The sequence below is a fragment of the Syngnathus scovelli genome, chromosome 20, assembly GCF_024217435.2.
Source record: "Syngnathus scovelli strain Florida chromosome 20, RoL_Ssco_1.2, whole genome shotgun sequence".
Taxonomy (NCBI): Eukaryota; Metazoa; Chordata; class Actinopteri; order Syngnathiformes; family Syngnathidae; genus Syngnathus; species Syngnathus scovelli.
In genome coordinates, this window is record NC_090866.1 from 7023684 (window position 1) to 7046482 (window position 22799).

At 36.0% G+C, this 22799-nt stretch overlaps 1 protein-coding gene across 1 annotated transcript; it reads left to right on the forward strand.

The window, feature by feature from the left end:
* Positions 1-4205: 4205 nt before the first annotated feature.
* Positions 4206-8839, forward strand: si:dkey-1j5.4 (leucine-rich repeat-containing protein 15). Its single transcript, XM_049757909.2, has 7 exons — positions 4206-4752; positions 6012-6203; positions 6292-6476; positions 6549-6805; positions 7062-7182; positions 7255-7390; positions 7859-8839. Exons 2-7 carry the CDS (start codon positions 6017-6019, stop codon positions 8047-8049), a joined length of 1077 nt encoding a protein of 358 aa, XP_049613866.1. The 5' UTR covers positions 4206-4752; positions 6012-6016; the 3' UTR covers positions 8050-8839.
* The last annotated feature ends 13960 nt before the right edge of the window (positions 8840-22799 follow it).

Below are 22799 nucleotides of genomic sequence, written 5' to 3' on the forward strand. Positions count from 1 at the left end.
GCGAAAAAAACAAAAGGATTTCCGGTTTTTCAAAATAAACTAGGTTCCATTATCGTGTGATCTATTAGAATAAAATAATATAGAAAAAAAAGTAAGTATTACGCCGCAACGACACGTTATTTGTTTACAATTTTATTTAAAAATGCAAATTGCAAAAACAAAATACAACAATAACATCACATCTTGCATATTTGAAAAAAAATACAACACAAAATCCCTAGGGAGACAAAAAAAAAGAGTATAAGTAAAGTATATATATATAGTATATATAGGTATAAGATATATAAAAACTTTGGACTCAATATAAGCAACGGAATAACATATCTAAGTGCATGTCTTTGTTTTTAAAGTCATATCACTAAATAACGGGTGAGTTATACAAATTATTTAACAGCATTTTTTCTGTATTTCACTTACTAGTTATTATATAATTGTTATCATAAAGACTGCAGCTGCTAAGACTAGTACTATCTATTATCCACCAGCAAGTGGTGGTAGAGAGTTACAATAAACAGAGCTGGCTACTACTACCACAATCCAGAAGATGGGAGTGCCTCTTCCTGCCTCTCAGCAGCCACTATAAAGAGTCCCAATTCTCAATATTATCACAAGCATTTATATGGACAATTGCCTGTCTTGAATATTTATGTGAATAGAATCATCTTTGTTATGTACACACCCGGGCATGAAATTTGACCTCTGCATTTGACCTTTCACGGTTGTGGACACAGCAAACAAACACATACTAGAGCAGGGGGTTAGCAGGGTATCGGTTTCTTACTCAAGGACATCGGAGCCATGTCTCAGGAGGATGGTGATGACGATGAGTTTGGTGTGGAAGAATTTAAATGAAAGCCCGAACACCAATCCCATTATAGATGTTTTGTTTTTCGTTGCAACTTTTGGCTTGCCCTTAGGGATCATCACAACGAGTAAGTCCAAATGTCAACAATAGAATGTTTCACAATGACATCTCTCATTTTATTACAGTAGTATATCATTTTCTCTTTCAAGATGCTTTAAAGATTGTTTGTAGTATTTTAGCCGAAAAAAAAAAAAAGAGGACTCTGAGCCCTCAGGTGCTGACTTTATCTCTTTCAGCCATAATCCCGACCTTGCTGCAGTGTCACTTCCCGCTGCATATGTTCAGCAAGATTGAAAAGCAAGGGTCCTCTTTGAATTGCGTAAGTGTTCTAAAAAAAACACATCAATTTTTTCTTCGACAGGAGTCAAAATGACTCAAGTCCATTTTTTTTTTAGTAGTTAGTCACCTGAATGTTGTTAGTCACTTAAATGTTGTACAGAGGCTGAGATCAAATTCCTTGTTTGGCATGCACAAACTTGGCCAATAAAGCTGATCCTGATTCCTTCCATTACCGTATTTTCCGGACTATAAGGCGCACCTTCAATGAATTGCCCATTTTAAAACTTTGTCCTTATATAAGGCACACCGGACTATAGGCGCACCATTAATGCATCATGTCAGATTTTTAATCCAAATCAAATCATTCTCCATTTTATCTTTTTTAATTCAACTTCAGACGCAACAAATTACTTTATAATCACAAAATAATGATCCATAGTCTTTTTGATTCATGATTCATAGTCTTCAGCGGGCCATTTATGATTGATTTCATGACACAATGCTTCGGGCCAGTTTAAATTTAGGAATTTGGTCCATATATAAGGCGCACCGGACTATAAGGCGCACTGTCGGCTTTTGAGAAAATTTTAGGTTTTAGATGCGCCTTATAGTCCGGAAAATACGGTATTGTTGGCCATGTCAACGTCCTGCCTTGTTATCTGATATTCAGTGTAGTGGGAACGCTTGAGGTTAACCACTGAACATAAACTTTAATTATTTTTTCCACATAAAACATGACGAGGATGGAGCATCTAGTTTGTACTACTTTTTCTTTTTTACATTTCAAGTATATTTTTGTAATAGGTATTGTACAGACATCATTATGAAACACACCTTATTGTCTAATTGAGACATTACATTTCAGCACTAACTTCAACATTGACACCAACGCCCCTGTTATATGGAATAACACTCCAGTGGACCATTAAGCAATAACATTTGCACTCTATTGAGTCCATGCTAACTCATGTCTTCTCATCAATAAGCACTTGGTCCATTTGTCCATTTTAAAGGGGCCGGTTAGTGTCGGTCGAGACACAGCAAATAGCGGGTTTCTCTATAAAATGCCACAGATACAACCTCAGAATGCCTCTAGAGTCTATTTCTTCTCCTTTTATGAGCAGTTACTCAGGAAAATAGCCTTGCTCACACTAAACCTATTGACGCTAACATTAGCTCCGGTGTTGGTTCTCACGGTGGTGTTATGCATTGACATGCGCGAAGTGCTTGATGAGCTAAGTGTGCAATGTTCACACAAAAATGCTCTTCTCCATGCAAGTTTTAAAAAAAGAAGACAAATAAAATCAAAAACTTTCTTTCCAGTGGTTTATATTCTCTATTTTCCTAAAGCCTAGCTCAGGTGTGCTAATATTTTGTGTCTGTGTTATTGCCGTGCTTGAACACTGAGCACTGAGAAAGATTTTGTGTAATTGGAAGTCAGAAATAGTTAAAGTCCCAATAAATTTTAATATTTTTTTAGGAAAAAAATTATAATGATTAACTGTTAATAACAGTACAAGGAATACATTTTGAGAGAGGCTATTTTTAATTTTTTAATTATTTTAGTCATCAATGATTTTAGTCAAATAATAAACTTCAAAATGACCATTGCAGTAATACAATTTATAAAGCCCATTAGAGAATAACACAATTTTTTGGGCCAAGTCGACTCTGTTCACTCCCACAACGGCGCAAACACCCCTTTCAAACTGCGTGTGTCTCTTAAAAGAAAGAAAACTCCACATTAGCCATTAAAAATGTGTTTGATATTCAGACAAAACCATATCTCCAGCCATAACATCCGCTCTCCAGAGGCTGAGCTGCACTGTATTTGTTTACAAGTGGCTATAATGTGAGGCATGTTTGGTAATGTTGCTGTTTGCAATGGAAAGGGCAAGCCTTACTCCAAATAGCAAAAATCTATAAATAATTGACGCCCCCCCAAAAAAGATGGTGGCAAAGCACTACTTTTAAACCAGACAGCCCTTAACACATTAATTAACTCTATAAAATGGTAAGGAAGTTTTTGAAGAAGTTTATTTTCAAAAGTACAGCACACAGATTGTTGGTAGATTCCCCAATGATCTGCCTATAAAGTCCGTTCTCCTTCCCTGCCTGTGTAAACACTGCCTAATGATCCTCCTCCAGATGGCTTGCCAACACCTTATGATTGTGAGCTGGACAGATTTGAAAAGGATCATTCATCTTCCTCTGACAAAAGAATCAGTCTAGTCAGCACAGCTGTTTATCCGCCGCCTCTTTCGTCATACGTGTGTCGATTAATCCCAACTCTGCTGCACAGCTCACATGATGTATTCTCGCCTGTTTTGACGTTTCCTCATACTGGCTTCCTTCCAACCCGTGTTTCTCCATCACTTTGATCATCGGTCTTGCTTGCATCGCTATACTCGGAATTCTTTTTCTATTATGAAATTTGCGTCAGAGTGATCTGGCAACTTTGCTGATATCCCTTTTTCCATCGTCAGAAGTCTCATTCCTTTCATTGCTGTGTAATACAGGGTGACATGTTTTGGCAGTCTCTCTGTATTCTCCTCTCACAGGGAATTACTGTCTTGACCCAATTCCACATGCAGTTAAATCTACATGGCAACAGTTTGTGTTGCAATACAGGAAGATGCTCAAACTGCACACTTTGTACCGTATTTTCCGCACTATAAGGTGCACCTAAAAACCTCAAATTTTCTCAAAAGCCGACAGTGCGCCTTATAATCAGGTGCGCCTTATATATGGACCAATATTGAGCCACTACAGCAGGCGTGTCCAAAGTCCGGCCCGCAGGCCAAATGTATATATCTTAAATATGGACAAAGTTTTAAAATGGGCCATTAATTGAAGGTGCGCCTTATAATCCGGTGCGCCTTTTATTTGGACACATTTTTAAAATGGGCCATTCATTGAAGGTGCGCCTTATAATCCGGTGCGCCTTATAGTGCGGAAAATACGGTAGTTTTTACATAATAGCAGAAGGTTCAAGTTCATAAGTCCACCTAGTTAAATTTGAATATTGTGACTAGTTAAACTAAAAAAAATACAAAACATAAACACATTATGTAATGTTTGACATTCTAGTTGTTTAGTGGAGATGCTTGGAAATGTAAAAAACTAAAATTGTACATATTGTTTTCACACACTGTAACATGGACCGCTGCCATATTCTGGAGCTGTCACATTTCTCTGGGTTCTGTGAAACTGCAGGACTTCACACCAATTTTTCACTGTTTGCTGTGGTTGGTGTGTTCTCAAACACTGCCACAGTGTTTTCTTTTTTTTTTTTTTTGCACTGATGTTTTTGTCAAACCTATGACATAGAGGTCCTCAAGCTGCGTATATCTTTCCAAACATATCGAGGGAAGTGCATTCTGCAAGGTTCCTCTGGTGTTGTCAAGACCTGAAATTAGAATTTGAAGACAAACATTTGAATGCAAAGTGGAGAACTTTCAACAAATATGGTCATATAGTCAAGATTGTAGCTTGCACTCTACAAATTATTTTTTTCCCATTATATTTACCTTTATATCAAAAGTCAAAAGTATTTTGCGGAACCAAGTGGATTAGGATCTGCAACATTTGGATCAAAATTTGCTCAGGTAAGTGTTACAAACTCCCATTGGGCAATGATACTTGAAATAAATTTTAGATTTAATTAAAATTGATCATTTTGCGCAACATGGCAAAGACCACTTTTGTTTTGGATTATTTTTGCCAGAAGACAAAGAAGGTTCCAAAGCGAAACATCCAAATATTATGTAACTGACATTCAAGTGTCCTTCATAACACAAAAATATATTCAAGCATATAATTGATATAATTTTCAACTTTCCAATATGCAGGTTTTGCCCTATTTATGCTACTCTGCTGAATATGTTGGCTTAATGGACATGTCCTGCAATTTTTCTACTTCTACTGTGTCCTTTTAAAGCTAGAACAAGCACACCACTGCTTTTAGAGGGAAAGCTCTCCAAAAAAAGTTCAAACACTCGAATCTTATAACACAGCTTGAGAGCATGGTTGCGGAAGATGGGGAAGTTTTTGAAGAGGCAAAAAAAAAAAAAAAGATAGAGTCGAAAAACAGCCATTCCCATTCTCTTTGAGGATGGAATCACATCTCCGAATAAATTTATCATGACTGCTGGATGCATACAGAACAACTGTTTGAAAATTAACCAAATGAACTAATGGCAGGTGTCACCTTGTAATTTAAATAATAAGAACTGAAAAATAAATACATTTATATTCAAATGATAGCATGAAATATTTTTTTCTTATTTTATGTTTGACAAGTTTTATTGGTCACAAATTAAACATGGCTGGAATGCAGTGGTGTCAAACTCAAGGCTTGGGAGCCAAATCCGGCCCCGACATCATTTTATGTGGCCCGTGAAGTCAAATCATGCTTCTTGTTTCTTCCAACTTGTCTTCGCTTTTAATAACACTGAAATGAAATATTGAAATTTTTTTTTGTCACCGATCCTCCATTTAAATTCAATTGAAAAACAGTTGACGAAACAATTTACTGGGTTTTGATTTCAAAACTAGTAGTTATCCATCAATTATTTTCTGTATAGTATGTGATAGATAACATATATTAATTATAAATTATAATTTAAATAATAATAATTATAATTCAAACGTAAATTCATATGAGTCGTAACCGTAGCAACGATGCGGCCCGCGACAAAAACAAGTTTAACACCCTTGTTGAAGGGTGAAACAGACATTTTAACATATAAGGGTGAACTTTCCTGCGGTTTAGGAAGTGTGCTGATGTATAGTAACACACATGCATAAGCACCTACCTGCCAAGAAAACGTCAGCTTGATAGATTTCTCTGCCCTTCGTTTTGTAGAAGAGATGAAATACTTCAAGTGGTTGACGTTGGTGATGATTTGGATGGTCCAGACTGAAGCGGAGCTCTGTCCTAGTACTTGCACATGCACCAAAAAGTCTGGACAAGAAAAGACAGAGGTCAACTGTCATAAGAGAGGACTTCGAGCTTTTCCCGTCAAACTTCCCTCAGATGCTTGGATCCTCAAATTTGGTAGGCACAGTCGTAATCGATTTATCTCTCAAAGTGTTTTGGTTATATAAGAATTAATGTGATAATCCAAATTCCTGGTTCTTAAAAGGTGAAAATGGCATCACAAACCTGCAGGCCAATATTCTGGGATTAGTTCCAAAGATAGAAAGCGTAAACTTGGAACATAATGCCGTCAAGTCCATCCACCCTCGTGCGTTCTCCGGTGCAAAGACGCTAGCGCTACTTAATCTTTATAGCAATCACATCAAAAATCTTCCACCAAGGGGATTCAAGGTACAGACAATTCAAATTTTGTGTAACATTTTTAGAACAGCATGATTTTAACAGTCATTTCATTTCTTTAAGGATCTCTTGAACCTTCGGTTCCTCATGTTGGGACAGAACCAGATTGGTACACTGAAGCCTAATATCTTTCTCGGCATGAGGAACCTGTCAGAGCTGGATCTTCCTGAAAACGCCCTGACAGTGCTTCCATCCAACACCTTCAAACCTTTAATTGCTCTCAAGGTTTTAGATCTTTCCCTGAATCGTATCCAAAAGATCTCGCCAAAGGCCTTCACTGGACTTAGACACCTCATGTTCCTCAATTTGGACAACAACAGGTAGTGAATATAATTTGTAATAACGGTCTTTCATTTTTAAGGTGGTTGCATAATTGTCCATTAAAATGAAGATTTTTTAGTCTTCACTACTTTGTGATATTTTGACAACTTCTCCTTGCCAAACTTTTAGAACATCCAATGCTGTGGTTTTTCTTCACTTGCATGATGGAACAAATAAATTATGATTGTCATGGTAATCATTTCAACTTTTATTATTATGAATATGACGTGTCTAAAATTGTTTCCCTAAATCCAGTTTAAAGACTCTCGCAGCTGGAGCATTCAAACCGTTGAGCTCGCTGGAGATGCTAGTCCTTGACAACAATCTTTTGTCTACTCTGAGGCCTCCAATGTTTGGTGGACTGGCTGTGTTGCAGGTAATATTTGCTTTCAAGACATTTTTAAACTGGTACTGCAAAAGAAAGAAAATCTACTATATTGTACAACAGGAACTCTATTTGAGGAACAACGATCTGGAACACCTGCCATCTGATGTGTTCAAGAACATGCCTCGGCTATCTCAGCTGGGTCTCAGTGGAAACCGCCTAAAGGCAGTGGATGGAAACATGTTGGCCCAAATTCCTTGTAAGACCAACTCGAGTACAATTGACTTCCAATTACCGTATTTTCTGCACTATAAGGCGCACCGGATTATAAGGCGCACCTTCAATGAATGGCCCATTTTAAAACTTTGTCCATATATAAGGCGCACTGGATTATAAGGCGCATAGAATAAATAACTCAACGTTGCTCAAATGTTAATGCAATCACAATGTAGTAACACTCGAAATAGTGAAAACAATATATCAATAACTCAACGTTGCCCAAACGTTAATATCACATAACACAAAATAAACACGTAAAGCTTACTTTAATAAATTAGTCCTCATCCACAAATCCATATTGGTCCATATATAAGGCGCACTGGATTATAAGGCGCGCTGTCGGCTTTTGAGAAAATTGGAGGTTTTTAGGTGCGCCTTATAGTGCGGAAAATACGGTATATACAAACATTTGCAAACATGTTGTCTCTCTCTTTTAAACCCTTCCTAGCCCTGAAGAAGTTACACCTGCATGGAAATCCTTGGCTGTGTGACTGCAATATTGTCTCCTTGGTGCAATGGATGAAACAAACAAATGTAACTTTGTCACCGCAGGAGGCCCTGAAATGTGACACTCCTCTTGAGCTCAAAAAGAAAACCTTAAGCAGCCTTCAAGAATCAAAATTGCTTTGCCATTTATAAAGCCAAATAGAAGATGGATGAAGGATCTAGCACATTGGTATCAAACCCAAGGCCTGGGGGCCAGATAGGGCCCGCCACATCATTTTATGTGGTCCGCAAAGACACATTGTGCCAATACTAAAATTGCAAATTATCTTCTTTTTTTAAAAAAAACTAGTTATTGTTATTAGTGTTGTGTAGCCTGTACTATATATAATATATGTTGACAGTCATAATGGCGCCCCGACGGAAACTATGAGTACAATGCGGCCCGCGACAAAAATTAGTTTGACACCCCTGATGCTGCTTTGAGTAAATGTTCTTTTGAGTTTAATTCACTCCAGTCATTTTTAAATGCTGTTTTAAGGTATTTCAAAAAGTCAGCGTATTATTTTCAACATAGAGGAAAATGTCTTTCATTCAGGTAACACTCAGATTATTATTATAATCTTACACTGCTTGTCATATACAGTAGTAGCGCCACAGTTTTGGAATATGACAGATTTCTCGCTGAGGGATTACATTAATCCAATTTTAAGAAGAGTGGTTTCTGTAATCTTTTTAAATAACATAAAATGTGGTATAAAGGCAATACGATTGTGGAAGGAGCTGCTACAATTTGCATATTTAAACGCAAAAATGAGATTGTCTGTGTTATCTTAAAGGAAGTGGAAATCAAAAGTTCCAGAGTAGATTGAGGGTAAAAAAAGGTTGAATTATCACAGCGTAACCTTCAAGAATGTACCTGAATATTATATTTCTATAGTGCAAATGGATGATGAAAATAAAAAAATGCTATAATCAGCAGCATATTTTATTTATATTTTTGTATTTATTTTATATTTATAGCATTATTTTTGTGTCATCTGATTTGAGAACATTACTAGAGTGAACACACATTTTGTTGTATTCTGTTTTTTTTTTTTTTCGGTGGACATGCTGTCCTTTAAAGTGAGCATAATTCACAACAAGAATAGATTTAGTAAATGGTCAATACAATGTTGAGTAGATACATTTAGTCTTAAAATTGGCCCTTTATCCAACCATTATCCTGATGTGGCCTGGGATCAAAATTAGCTAGATTGCCTTTTTAGACACCACTACAGAGTGATCTGGGGTTGCCATGGCAAAGGCAGAACACCCCCCCCCCCCCCCCCCAAATGCAAAGAGACGGTAGCATCAAAACACTTCTGAAGCTGTTACTTTAAGGGTGAGATAAACACATACGAAAGAGCAACCTGCCTAACACTGGAGGGTGGGAAGGCTACACCATTATGCTTTTCCCCTGTGTCTGTGCTCACTTCACACTTTACTGCTGCTGTTACACTGCAACATTCCTCATCTGTGCCAGTGTGACAGTGTGATTGCATGCTGCATTTTATTTTATTGGAGGAAACAAAAAAACAGGAGCAGAAGGGAGGTTTAGATGGAAGAGCATGGTCCCCCCCGAAAAAATAAATAAATAATAATAATAATAATAATAATAATACAAATAAAAAATAAATAAATAAATAAATAGATAAATAAATAAATAAATAAATAAGGCATCGTGAGATGTCTAAAATGTACTATGAAAAACCAAACCAAAGCTTAACAAGACTCAACAGATCACCTGATTGGGATGACATTTATAAAAACGGTTTTAAGACATTTCTTTTTAAAAAAGCATTTTCTGTAGCACTTTGAAATGTTTTAAAATGTAAAGTGCATTATAAATATAATTTATTATTACTATTATTATTATTATTATTATGTAGGAGAGACAAAATGATGGACAAAAACTGGCATTAAATAGCAATACTGGTAGCACGTTTAAATAATGCTTATTATTATTATTATTTTTAAATCAACCATAATCCGATCAATTTGAAGGATGTACTGTATTTTCTGCACTATGAGGCGCACCGGATTATAAAGCGCACCTTCAATGAATGGCCCAGTTTAAAACTTTGTCCATATATAAGGCGCACCGGATTATAAGGTGCACCTTCAATGAATGGCCCATTTTAAAACTTTGTCCATATACAAGATATATACATTTGGCCCGGGGGCTGGACTTTGGACACACCTGCTGTAGTAGCTCAATATTGGTCGATATATAAGGTGTACCTGATTATAAGGCACACTATCGGCTTTTGAGAAAACTGGAGGTTTCTAGGTGCACCTTATAGTGCGGAAAATACGGTACTGTGCAAACGTCTCCTGCTGCCTTCTATGTTACGCCCAATTGCCCCCCCTGTTAAAGGTTGGAATACACTGCAGTCTGGATGGAAGGCAGCAAAAGAGATTCTGTCCATATAAACCTCCCCCGGTTGTCCAATGGACCTATTAACTGGGACAGTCAGTAGCACCTTTGAGACAATCATTATTCATCTTGACCCAGAAAAAAAAAATGCTTACAAGGTTTCATTTGATGCTTTTGGCTTTCAATGAAAGATTGACATTTCTTTCAAAGCACTGTAAGAGTTTCACACTACAAATAGCTGAACAAGCACTTTTCACGACGTTGTTTTTGTAAATTAACCTGCGTGTTATGAAACGAGCAGTATAATTACAAACATTATTAGCCTCTAAGCAGATCCATTGGGACTTAATTGCTTATCTAAGACGCAGTACGGTAAACCATTTGGGTGGCAATTTCATGAAAAATTATCATGTTATGATCAAGTAGAGGTTAACTGCCCGAATTGTTTAAACCTGGCCTATTTTACCTATTAACCAGGACAGTGTAACTTTGGAGTGTAATTGCCTCTAGGTATGCAAATATATAAAGATGCATAGCTCTCTTATACCCTCGCAAAAATATGGAGAACATTACTACAAATGCTATGCTTTATTTCTCCAGATATCATTTTGTAATTTGTGAGTATTTTCCCAAGTCAATTAGTTGTTTATGTTTGGTACTTTCAGCTGCAGTCATCTGTCATAATTGTTCAGAGATTTATTATATATTATGCAGCTGATAAAAGAAATGCATTAGCAACGTGATTGGACTGCCCTCAAACAACTATAGCCTAATTTTAAACCATCACAGAGAGATCTGTCATAAAGCCAAACTCATTTTAGTTCAAGGGCCACTGCCTGGAACAACATCAAAAGTGTACCTTTAGGCATTCATTTGGTTTATTTTGAAGTTGACCTTCTTACTGCATTGGCGGCGTGATACAAAAACTATTAAAAGATTTAAAGTAAATAAATAAATGGAAATAAAAATTGTTAGTAATAACTCTATTTTTCAAAAGTGAATTCAATTTTTAATTTAGTATTGACACATAAAGTAAAATGTAAAAATGATGTAGCAGGCCATATCTGGCCCCCGGGCCTTGAGTTTGACACCTATGCTAAATAAGCTAAAAAACTGTTAAAATATTTTTTAAAAATGAATGGAAATAAAAATTGCTAGCATTAACTCTATTTTTTTTTAATATGAGAACAAAATAAATAAGCTAAAAAACTGTTAAAATATTTTTTTTTAAATAAATGGAAATAAAAATTGCTAGCAATAACTATTAACTAAGAGAACACATTTTTAATTTAGTATTGACACAAAGTCGACGCACAATTTGTCTTTGGGGGCCACATAAAATGATGTAGCAGGCCGTATCTGGCCCCCGGGCCTTGAGTTTGACACCTATGCTTTCGAGGTTCCACAATTCTGAATCCGTCCATTTAACCACAGTGGCTGTGCACCCTGGTGTAACAAAACATGTACATAGGCATGGCTTGAGACACTAACAATGCTATTCATGTGCTTCAAAAGCTAAGGCAGCCCGTTTGAACTTCATGAAACCACCCGATGATGCAAGAATTATCGTGCTGGGGCTGAGAGATGACAATTATATTGGATTGTTGCACAACTAAATTAAAAATGTCATCAGATGACTGCTGATGTGTTTGAGCAATTTATCAGTCAGGCGTCTTATTTCACCACGTTTACTCACACCACTATGCATCCAACTCATGGAGTGACAAAAGGTTGAGTATTTCCTGTTTCAATCCCACGAATTTGAATTTGTTGACAAATAACTATTTGTAGAATGCTAAGAAAAATGTAGCAGCAATAGCATTTGGACACAGGAATGTGATGCTGGTATTATATATTGTGTAAACCTATGCAGTCAACCAAGATCACACAATTACATCATATTAAGTGATGCTGAAAAAGTGACTTAAAGCAGAAGTAAGTGGCTGATTGTTGATGTTCTTTTCACTGGGCTGGAACTCTCAAGGGAAAAAAAACGGGACTGTTCATAGTAAGAAAAATGATTCATGTGCTTTTTTTTTTGCTATTCAAATGTGATTACCGTATTGTCCCGTATATAAGACGGTGTTTCTTGCATTGAAATAAGACTGAACAAGTGGGGATCGTCTTACATTCGGGGTCTAGACATTATACACATTCACAACGCTAGATGGCGCCAGATATTTTTAAAGCGAATGTTGAAGTTAACTCCCCAGACGAAAACAAACCCCTGTCAAGAAAAAAAATAAAAATAGCGGTAGCACATAGAAGAAAAATTAAAAATAGTGGTAAGAAGAAAATAAGAGAAGAGATAACAGAAAATGGAGACAGCTTTTGCATGATTTGAATGAGGCAAAATAACATGCTTTTTCTCTCGAATATATTCTTATAATCATTTGTTTCAGATGTACTGTAATTATTTTCTGTCTAAAAATTAAATTTGGTGTTCAAAAAGTCTTTTTTCAAACTTCAGTCGTGAAAAAGAGGCGGTCGTCTTATAATCAGGGTCGTCTTATATTCGGGCCAATACGGTATTTCAAAAAAGTACCACAATTGAATCAACACATCCTGAACGTGATTTGGCATGTGAATTAACTTTGAGTGATTAGATATAGCAAGATATTCCACATATATCGTTTTAATGAGAAACCAATGGCTTGTAGCCCGAGGGAGAATGCTGAGTATCTGCTGTAATGATAGCTTGTGGAGGACACAGTTGAAACTGTGACTTTTTTTTTCCCCCTCATAGACATTTCTCAGCCGTTGAAAAGTTACTTCTGCTCCAGCTGGTCCCAAGTCACACGCAATTTACTCTGATTTTCTTCATCTTTTGTGAACACGTCTTTTAAATGAGGAAAACTAAAAATCTTGGGATGCTAAAGTGAAACTGGAAACTAATGATCACGATGAAAGGAGGTTTTGGGTCTCAAAACTAACTATTAGTCATATCAGTGTGTCAGCACTTTGCAGATCTTATCTTGCTTCAGTTTTTCTGGAGCAACACTGGAGTAATTAACATCGTTGTGTCGAATGCAAATGAGGATAAGGAGATAAGTCAAGAGTTGCAAGGGAGAGAAAATGAGAAAAACAATCTTCAGGTATCTGCCTCCATTCGTCCGTTTATCCTTCCATTCATTTTCTATAGCGCTGGTCCTCATTAGCGTCCTCGGTCAGCGAGCATTTATCCAACCAACCAATTTTTAGACATTCCAGGAATTCAGGTGGCTGCTGATTGTTCTTTGTCCTAGTTTCCATATGCAAATAGCCCAAACAAGGCTCAAAGTCTGCCCAGACTCAAAAGTGAGTTGGCAGACATAAAGTAGATCTGGAAACAGGCTGAATCAGAAGTTTTTCCAACTAGAGAATTACTGGATTTATGAATTTTACATGATACGGCCAACTATACAGGACTGTCTCCGAAAATTAGAATATTGTGATAAAGTGAAATTAATAAAAGGCTTGCAATATTTCAGTTGATTTGTAATGAATCCAGAATGTATGACATTTTTGTCTTTTTTAATTGCATTACAGAAAATAAAAAACGTTATCACAATATTCAAATTTTCGGAGATCGTCCTGTACATCATCCTCCTGCTTGCAGTTCCTTATAAACCTAATTTGCACACTTCTATCTCCTGCATGGACTTCAGCGATGAACTTTCTGCTTCCGCCATGTCAGAGACTGTTCTCTACATACACTGAATTTAATAGGAACGAGAAAACCCACTTCCATTGGAGACCTAGTGTTCACACCCACAACGGCGCCATTTTTACTGCATGCATCTATGGACAATACCAAAAAGAAATTAAACTATCTCAATACAGTTATTTCATTTTCATTGTCATCCAAACACATTTAATGCCCCCTTCACATAAAAAAACCCTAATTTTGTTTTTACTATCATCTGCCTTGCATTTCTTCAGTCCATCCCTCACTCGCTGTATATCTGGCTCAGCTCCATGCCTTTGAGCGCACCATATCAAACACATCAAAAGGATTGCTGGAACTGCCACAATTTTTTTTCCCCCCTTTCTGTATATGCACAACTGAGTGTACATGTGTGTGTCTACCTTCATACTGGCCCTCACGTACATCCAGAGCTTGTTATTTTGAGAACATATTCCCTTGGGGAGGTGATCCTGCAGCTAACCCATTCCTCTCTCAACTAATGTAACGGGTCAGAATGCTCATATCCTAGTGTGTACCGTACCCTCGGAGTATTGTAATGGGCTGAAGCTTATGTTGTGCGTATGTGGCAGTGTCCTCTGTTATTATGCCTTTTGGCTATTTTCAGTGATCCCCCACTGTCTCCCTCTCATACTCAAGTCTTTATCCCTTTTCTGTCCTTTGCTCCAATGTTATTGTCCCCGATTTTTGTTTTTCTTTATTTGCTCCCGCTGGTTTTGTTGTTCCGTGATAAACACAAATAGCAGAGATGTTATTTCTATATCAAATTATTATGTTTTCTGTCAAAACACACGCTGTTTTCTTATCTATGATAAATTAAAACTGAAAATCAACTCGGCGTGAGACAGTCATCAATTTAGCTTTACCCCAAATTCTGCATGAAAAATAAAAAACATAACTCCAAGAAAGCCCTCGTATAAAAACACAAGCACATCTTCCACTCAGCATGGAAATGAATACTTCCTTGTTTACATATACCAAGCTATATCATTTTACTGCAACATGAGAAAAATGAATAACTCAAGATCATGCATATAAATAATAGCATGACCATGACTATGGATATCGGTTTTACAATTTAGGCACAGACACACATTATTGAAATTGAAGCTGTTGATCCGACTACAAGTCATTAGCGCCCCATAAAGAAAAATAATTAATCCCATGTTATCCCTATATTAGTATGTTAGTAAACTCACATGTTGCAGAATTTTCAATAAGAAAATTTGAATTAAAATAAAAGACATTTAATACGCAAAACCTTTACCAATGTTGCTGCAGAATTTGCCATGACAGTAAAACAGTCTTTTATTTCTGAGCTATATGTCCTGTCATCCTTGGAAGTGTGTGCCATGCTGTTATTATGGGATGTTGGAACTGCCACTCATTGATGTCATGCTTGGAAAAAGTCATGCTGCTCTTCTTTTTATCTGCTTAAGGTCACCAATTTTTTTGTTGTGACCACATGCTACTGGAGCTAGGTATGGCCCTGGAAAATAATAAATTTTAAACTTTTAATATTTTACTAAGACAAGATTCGTTCATTTTAAATTCATTCATGCACCTGTCGTTTATTTTTCATTACTTAATAGTTTTTGACATCTCAAGTACATACTTACCAAAACTTCACATATCTCCAATAATGTTATTGTCAGCCTCCCCTTCGTTCTCACATCTTGAAATAGTCCGCCTTCAAGAGTTGCTATGGAAATGACAATAAAACAGATTGAATTCTAAGAAATGATATTGATTACTTTCATTAGTGTCAATTATGTCATAGGTTTATATTTACCTTCCCTATATACTAAAAATAACCCTTAGAATCCAATAACAGGAAGAGGCACCGTATCATCAGATCAAATCCGATAATAAGACTCTCAGTAATCTGATCAGAGACAGTTGATAGCAATGGGCAGTATATTAGATGCACATTTAAATTAATGACAAACCTTCATGAAGGACAACTCCAACTCCCATCGACATAGCCCAGAGTACAAACTATTTGGTAAATATTTCTTGTGTTTTTCCTCTTCATTTATGTGACAGGGTGACATTCAAACACTTATAGAATAATTTATAACACATTGCTGATTTATGGCAAAGAAGTTTAAAATTAATCCAAGCCTGAAGCTATTTTTGTGCAAGTAAATAAATAATTCTATATCAGCAAATAGCAAGCAGCCTACTCATGACAAATTGAACAACATATTAGTAGAAATTAGCCAATATAAAAGAGCTAATGGCAAGCTAGCTGTAAATATTATAGTGAGTGCATGGCTGTATATGTGATTGACACCATGTCAGAGTTCCTTTTCATTTCAAACGCATGAAAAATGCATCATGCCATCATGTGGTGTCAACAGCACAGCATTTTTTTTTTTTTTTTGCAGAATTTTTATAGCTGCAATGTAAGGCATACACAACACTTTGTAATGCCCAAAGCACCTACTAGTATATGTGCTTCAATGTTTTTAAAAAAAGCCATGTAAACTCTGACAAGCTTTTTTTTTTTTATGCAACCAGATGGTTTCAGACTTCTGATTTGACTTTTCCTCTTCCCCTTTTCCTTTCCAAAAGATTTTTGTTGGCTATTAGTAAAAACTAAGCTACCGTAATTTCCGGACTATAAGCCGCACCGGACTATAAGCCGCACCAGCTAAAATTCAGGGATATTTTAGTTTTTTTCTTACATAAGCCGCACCGGACTATAAGCCGCACGTGCACATGAGTTTTTTATAAAGAAAGACAGTACACAGAAAGCCGTAAAAATCCATAAATACGCCTGGCCGCCATTTAAGCCTCAGAGTTCAAAGTAACCTTCTGAATAAAATGCATTAAAAGTTCACATTCATTACAACTTGTTTTTGGTGAGCAAAATGTCAGAAGAATTGAATTTAAATGCTGATTGATTGGGTTTTAATACAATGCAGATGGTCCAAACAGCGCCAGCTGCTTTGTGTAATCTCTAAGAGAAAGGGTTTAGATCCCTTTGACGCAGGTCACCTAGCGTGCATTACTACTAAAGCTCATAATAGTCACAAGCAACACAGCCAGAATAAGCAGCAGCCATAGTAGTGTTTCAAAATAGTATTTTTGTTGTTGTTTTTTTTCTTCAAGATACCGCACAACAGTGGTCCACAGCCATTTTACGAGTGTATAAAAGTGATCAAGTCATCACAAAAATCACGAAAAAAATCTTATATAAGCCGCACCTGACTATAAGCCGCAGGGTTCAAAATTTTGGAAAAAAGTCGCGGCTTATAGTCCGGAAATTACGGTACTCAATTAACTTTGAATGGTGCCCCCCCCCAACCCCCCTGCCCCAATCAAACACATTATTGAAATGGTTCATGTGACTCCAGTAATTACTTGAACTTCTTTCCTGGCCCTCATCCTGGAGGAAATTGAAATAAAAAAGAATGACGCCAACATCAGATGCCAGGAGCAATGATTGCATCATCTCATATGGAAATGAGAATGCCACCTCAAAAAAAAAAGAGTACCGTATTTCCTGCACTATAAGGCGCACTGGATTATAAGGCGCGCCTTCAATGAATGGCCCATTTTAAAACTTTGTTCATATATAAGGCACACCAGATTATAAGGCGCATAGAATAAATAACTCAACATTGCTCAAACGTTAATGCAATCACAATATAGTAACACTCGAAATAGTGAAAACAATAACAATGTATCAATAACTCAACGTTGCTCAAACGTTAATATCACACAACACAAACATGTAAAACTTACTTTAATAAGTTAGTCCTCATACACTAATCCATATTAGTCCATATATAAGGCGCACCGGATTATAAGGCGCACTGTCGGCTTTTGAAAAAACTGGAGGTTTTTAGGTGCGCCTAATAGTGCGGAAAATACGGTACATGGTTGAATAAACAACCAATTAATATTTACAGAGCCAAACTAAAAGACCTTTAAACAACTGTGAGTGACATCAGCAACAATCACAGGAGTGAAGGCCATTAACATGAGGGGGCAAAAAAAGCACAAATGCCAAGAACTCATTAGCAAGACAAATAGAAAGGCTTGGTTGGAGTTTTATAAAATGTGCAGAAATGAGATTTATTAAGCAATTAGATGAATATTTTACCAATTGGATAGATATGTATTATGCACATTTGGTCAAAACGACGTAAAATTTATATCTATATATATACATGTCCTTAATCACAGAAATGTCACAAAGGGCTTCACACACCCAGAGATGACGATTAATGGAAAACCCATTGTTGATTTTTGACCATCACGATTGATTAGATACAAAATCCCCAGTGACCCGATTTCCACCATAATGAATTTGGCACTTAAAAATACATGTTGCCTGTTTCCGTCTATTGTGTCTTGAAGAAGAAAATAAAAACGTCTTGTGTCAGGTTTAAAAAGAAAAACATATTGAATATTTATGTCCTGCACAACAAATAAAACACAAACTTGACCTTCTGGTATAATTAGTCCCATCTGGAAAAACCTTTATATAACCAGTGATATTTTATGGAGCCATTCTTTGCTCACGGGTGTAGTTTAAATGTCATGTAACCCCGATTGAAACAGTTTGGTGGACTTTCTGCCTTGTTTATTTACATACAGAGGTGCTGGCTGCTGACACTGACCTCTAGAGGGCAGTCTCTAAGTATCAGCACACAAATTTCAAATACGAATTTCTAAATTTTTTCCCACGCAAGTTTAACTTCATCTTCTACATTGCAACATTTACTTTTGCCCATTTAAAATCTGTCGACCCAAAATGATTACCATCTTTAAAATGGGGATTGAAAGTCGTTGGTTTCTGTGTGATGCAATAAACAGTCACAGAGGACAGAAAGAAAAATAAGATATTCGAGGCATGATTCATGAGTGACAAAACACTCCCTCCTCCGCATGCATTCATCATCGATTTCTTTCTCATTTCTTGGAGCTTTTAAAATCCGTACATCACGGGAAAACCATAATTCAGCTACCTTGCTCACATATTGGACAATTCATCTTGCGAGAGCAACACGTGCCAATGCAGAAAACATCATGACCTTTTCTAGGCTACCTGTGCTAATAAAATGGCTGCCTTGACAAAATTCTTGTATATCACCATATAAACAACATTATTGATTTATATTGTACTTTATTGGTATGATATCAAAGTCAAAGTCTGCTTTATTGTCAATTTCTTCACATGTCAAGACATACAAAGAGATCGAAATTGCATTTCCTTCTATCCCACGGTGACACGATATATTAAATATATTATATTATATTATATTATATTATATTGTATGGGGTGTAATTTAGCAGAGAAATGATTAATCCAGACAGCCCCATCATTTTTTATTTGGTTATATGCCACCATGAAGTTTTCCATTTTGTTTTTGGTTGGTATGTTACAAAAAAAATATCAATAGGCTAATTAAGTATAATTTTGGGTTATGTTAATCAGAAAAAGAAACATTTGTGTGAAAATTGTATTATTATAGTTTGTTTGAAAGAAATAATTTGATCAGTCAAGTAAAATTGAGACTGATAAAGTCAAACAATGACCACATTTGCAATTATTTGTTTTGTTTTGTAGTCAGTTTTTTGTTGTACAAAAAAAAAAAAAAAAAAAAAAAAAAAAAAACAGTAGTGTTACTACATTCGTAATCCTGGGCGGATTACAGCAAAAAATCCAGATCACAATAAATTGAACGTTCGGTTTTTGTGCACAATTATCATGATCAACTTTGTTTATGCTTAACCCAAATTTTCTTTGTGACAAGAAAAATTGTTGTCTGGTGAAAATGTTTGACCTTGAATGGACCCTGATGAAAGAAAAAAAAAATCAACATTCACGCCATGCGCAAACACTCGCCAAAATTCGCCTCTCAGTAGGATACGGGCTTAAGGAAGCTGACAAGAACATTTTTCTCTTGGTTCTTATCAGTGGTGGGCAGTAGCAATGTTACTTTAACATTCTCTAAAGTGTCATTTTAATGTCACTGTTGTCACCATCCAATAGTTATTCATTAGCAAAGTCAACTTTTGTTATCATATAGCAACATAGAGTTGTAAGGTTTAAATTTGATTTTTATACTTTCAATTCTGTTATTGCTGCTTGGGTCCTCAGTGGCGATATTTTTTTACACATTTTTATTTCATAAAGTTCAATTACCGTATTTTCCGGACTACAAGGCGCACCTAAAAACCTCAAATTTTCTCAAAAGCCGACCTTATAGTCCGGTGCCCCTTATATATGGACCAAATTCCTAAATTTAAACTGGCCCGAAGCATTGTGTCATGAAATCAATCATAAGTGGCCCGCTGAAGACTATGAATCATGAATCAAAAAGACTATGGACCCATTATTTTGTGATTATAAAGTAATTTGTTGCGTCTGAAGTTGAAGTAAAAAAGATAAAATGGAGAATGATTTGATTTGGATTAAAAATCTGACATGATGCATTAATGGTGCGCCTTATAGTTCTTATATAAGGACGTTTTAAAATGGGCCATTCATTGAAGGTGCGCCTTATAGTCCAGTGCGCCTTATAGTCCGGAAAATACAGTAATTGATTATTATAATTATGGTGACATGACACCAGCATTCAAAGTGAAAACGTTATTAATATATATATATATATATATATTAATATATATATATATATATATATATATATATATATATATATATATATATATATATATATATATATATATATATATATATATATAATCCGCCAGATGTTTTTTTTTTCTTCCACCTCACGAGTATTGATTGCATTAATTCTGCATCTGATTATAAATTAATTGTGCACTGAACACAATGTACAATCACGTTTTGACTAAATCACCCTTTCATGAGCACCATTTGACCTTAAAATGAGCATGTCGAAGATTGCAATCACGCACACACATACGCACACACACTGTGTTATCCCGAGCAGTGAGGTGGGTGATAACCCACGAGAATTCCGTATTAGAAACCTTCTGCTTGGTTGCAGCATTGTTATTTAAGAACACAGAAAGAGAAAGGCTGCTTATCTCACATCTGAATCACAGTTGGGTGGCAACTCCGAAAACCTTGAGCAATAGTGGTGGATGAAGACCGAATGGAAGGCAGAATAGAATTAAACGAAGCTGAGAAAATTAGCTTGGCATTGAGAATGCCTTATTTTCTTTTTAGATGCCCTAGTTATGCTAATTCACATAAAAATTATTTAGTTACATCAAGCATGAAATGCCACGTTGGCAGATGTGGCTAGCATGTTTTTTTTTGTTTATCAGGGTTCATTAAAGGTTGCAAAGACGTTCGCCAGACATTCACAAACAATTGTCGCAAACAGTTTTTCTTGTCACCAGCGTCTTATTGTTCGGAAACTATTTTTCGATTTTCACCACTTAGCTCTTCATCCACCCCAACAATTTCCATACTTAAGCTAACATGAACTTTTTCTCTGTGTTTGTAACAACAGCAGAAAGAGCTACATATAAAACGATGCTAATGCTTTCCACACTTCTTTTTTTTTCTCCTCTCCACAAGATGTCGAATGGATGTGTCACGCTTGATGAAAATAATTTGCATCTTATTTCCTGTCCCTCTGTGTTCCTGATACCAGCTGGGATTCATGTTCTAAGCCATCTGCATTCGTATTCATGTGCTGGAGGAAGGAAAAGGCAATAATATTAAATTTACATATTTGTGTTAATGATTTTTAAAAATTCTATCAATAAATCTAACTTTTTCTAATCAACTCGAGCAATACAATTGGAATATTAGTAAGTTTATTTTTTTATAGAGGGAATGTGATTAATCACAATTTCAGATTCTGCTTTTGCATATCACGTCAACGAAAGCGATTTGTATCTATACCTGTTGTTGTGATGTTATAAAATTAATAATGAATGATTTGAGTTTCCTGGGTGATTTATAACATTGTCGTAAAAAATAAATGGGGGCATACGGTTTTTCAATCCCGGGTTGTTGTAATCATAAAAATTCCACTGGGCTATATTTATTTAGCTATATGAAAACAATTAGCAGTGTAAATTGAATTTCTCTTCAAAGGAACATAAGGGATTGTTTTCTTTTTTTTGTTATGTAAAATTATGTGTTGCTACTTTGGATATGACAGTTCATTAACATAAGCAACATCAAAAGATGCAAATGCTGAAGGCACTATCGTCATGATGGGAGTAAAAGAAACGTAATTGTTTTGGCACCAGAAGACTGTTTTTGTATTCATTATAAAATTCCACTTTGATCAAGAAAAAAAGGTAACTTAAAAGCATCTGAGCAGTAATTGCAACGATCACACTCGGTGTTGTGGTGACTTTGAACCTGTAATACATACAAATATCTGTTTCTTTATAAATACATTGGAAGTTGTTAAAAGAAGTGCAAGGAGTACATTTTAGTATACCGTATTTTCCAGACTATAAGGCGCACCTTCAATGAATGGCCCATTTTAAAACTTAGTCCTTATATAAGGCACACCGGACTATAAGGCGCACCATTAATGCAGCATGTCAGATTTTTAATCCAAATCAAATCATTCTGCATTTTATCTTTTTTATTTCAACTTCAGATGGAACAAATTACTTTATAATCACAAAATAATGATCCATAGTCTTTTTGATTCATGATTCACAGTCTTCAGCGGGCCACTTGTGATTGATTTCATGACACAATGCTTCGGGCCAGTTTAAATTTAGGAATTTGGTCCATATATACATATCCTTATAGTCCGGAAAATACGGTATGTTAGGTTCAGCGAACAATGGAATGTGAGTTGACTAGTACCTTGTGATGTGTTGGTGACCTTTGAACGATGCACCCCACCTCTTGCTCAG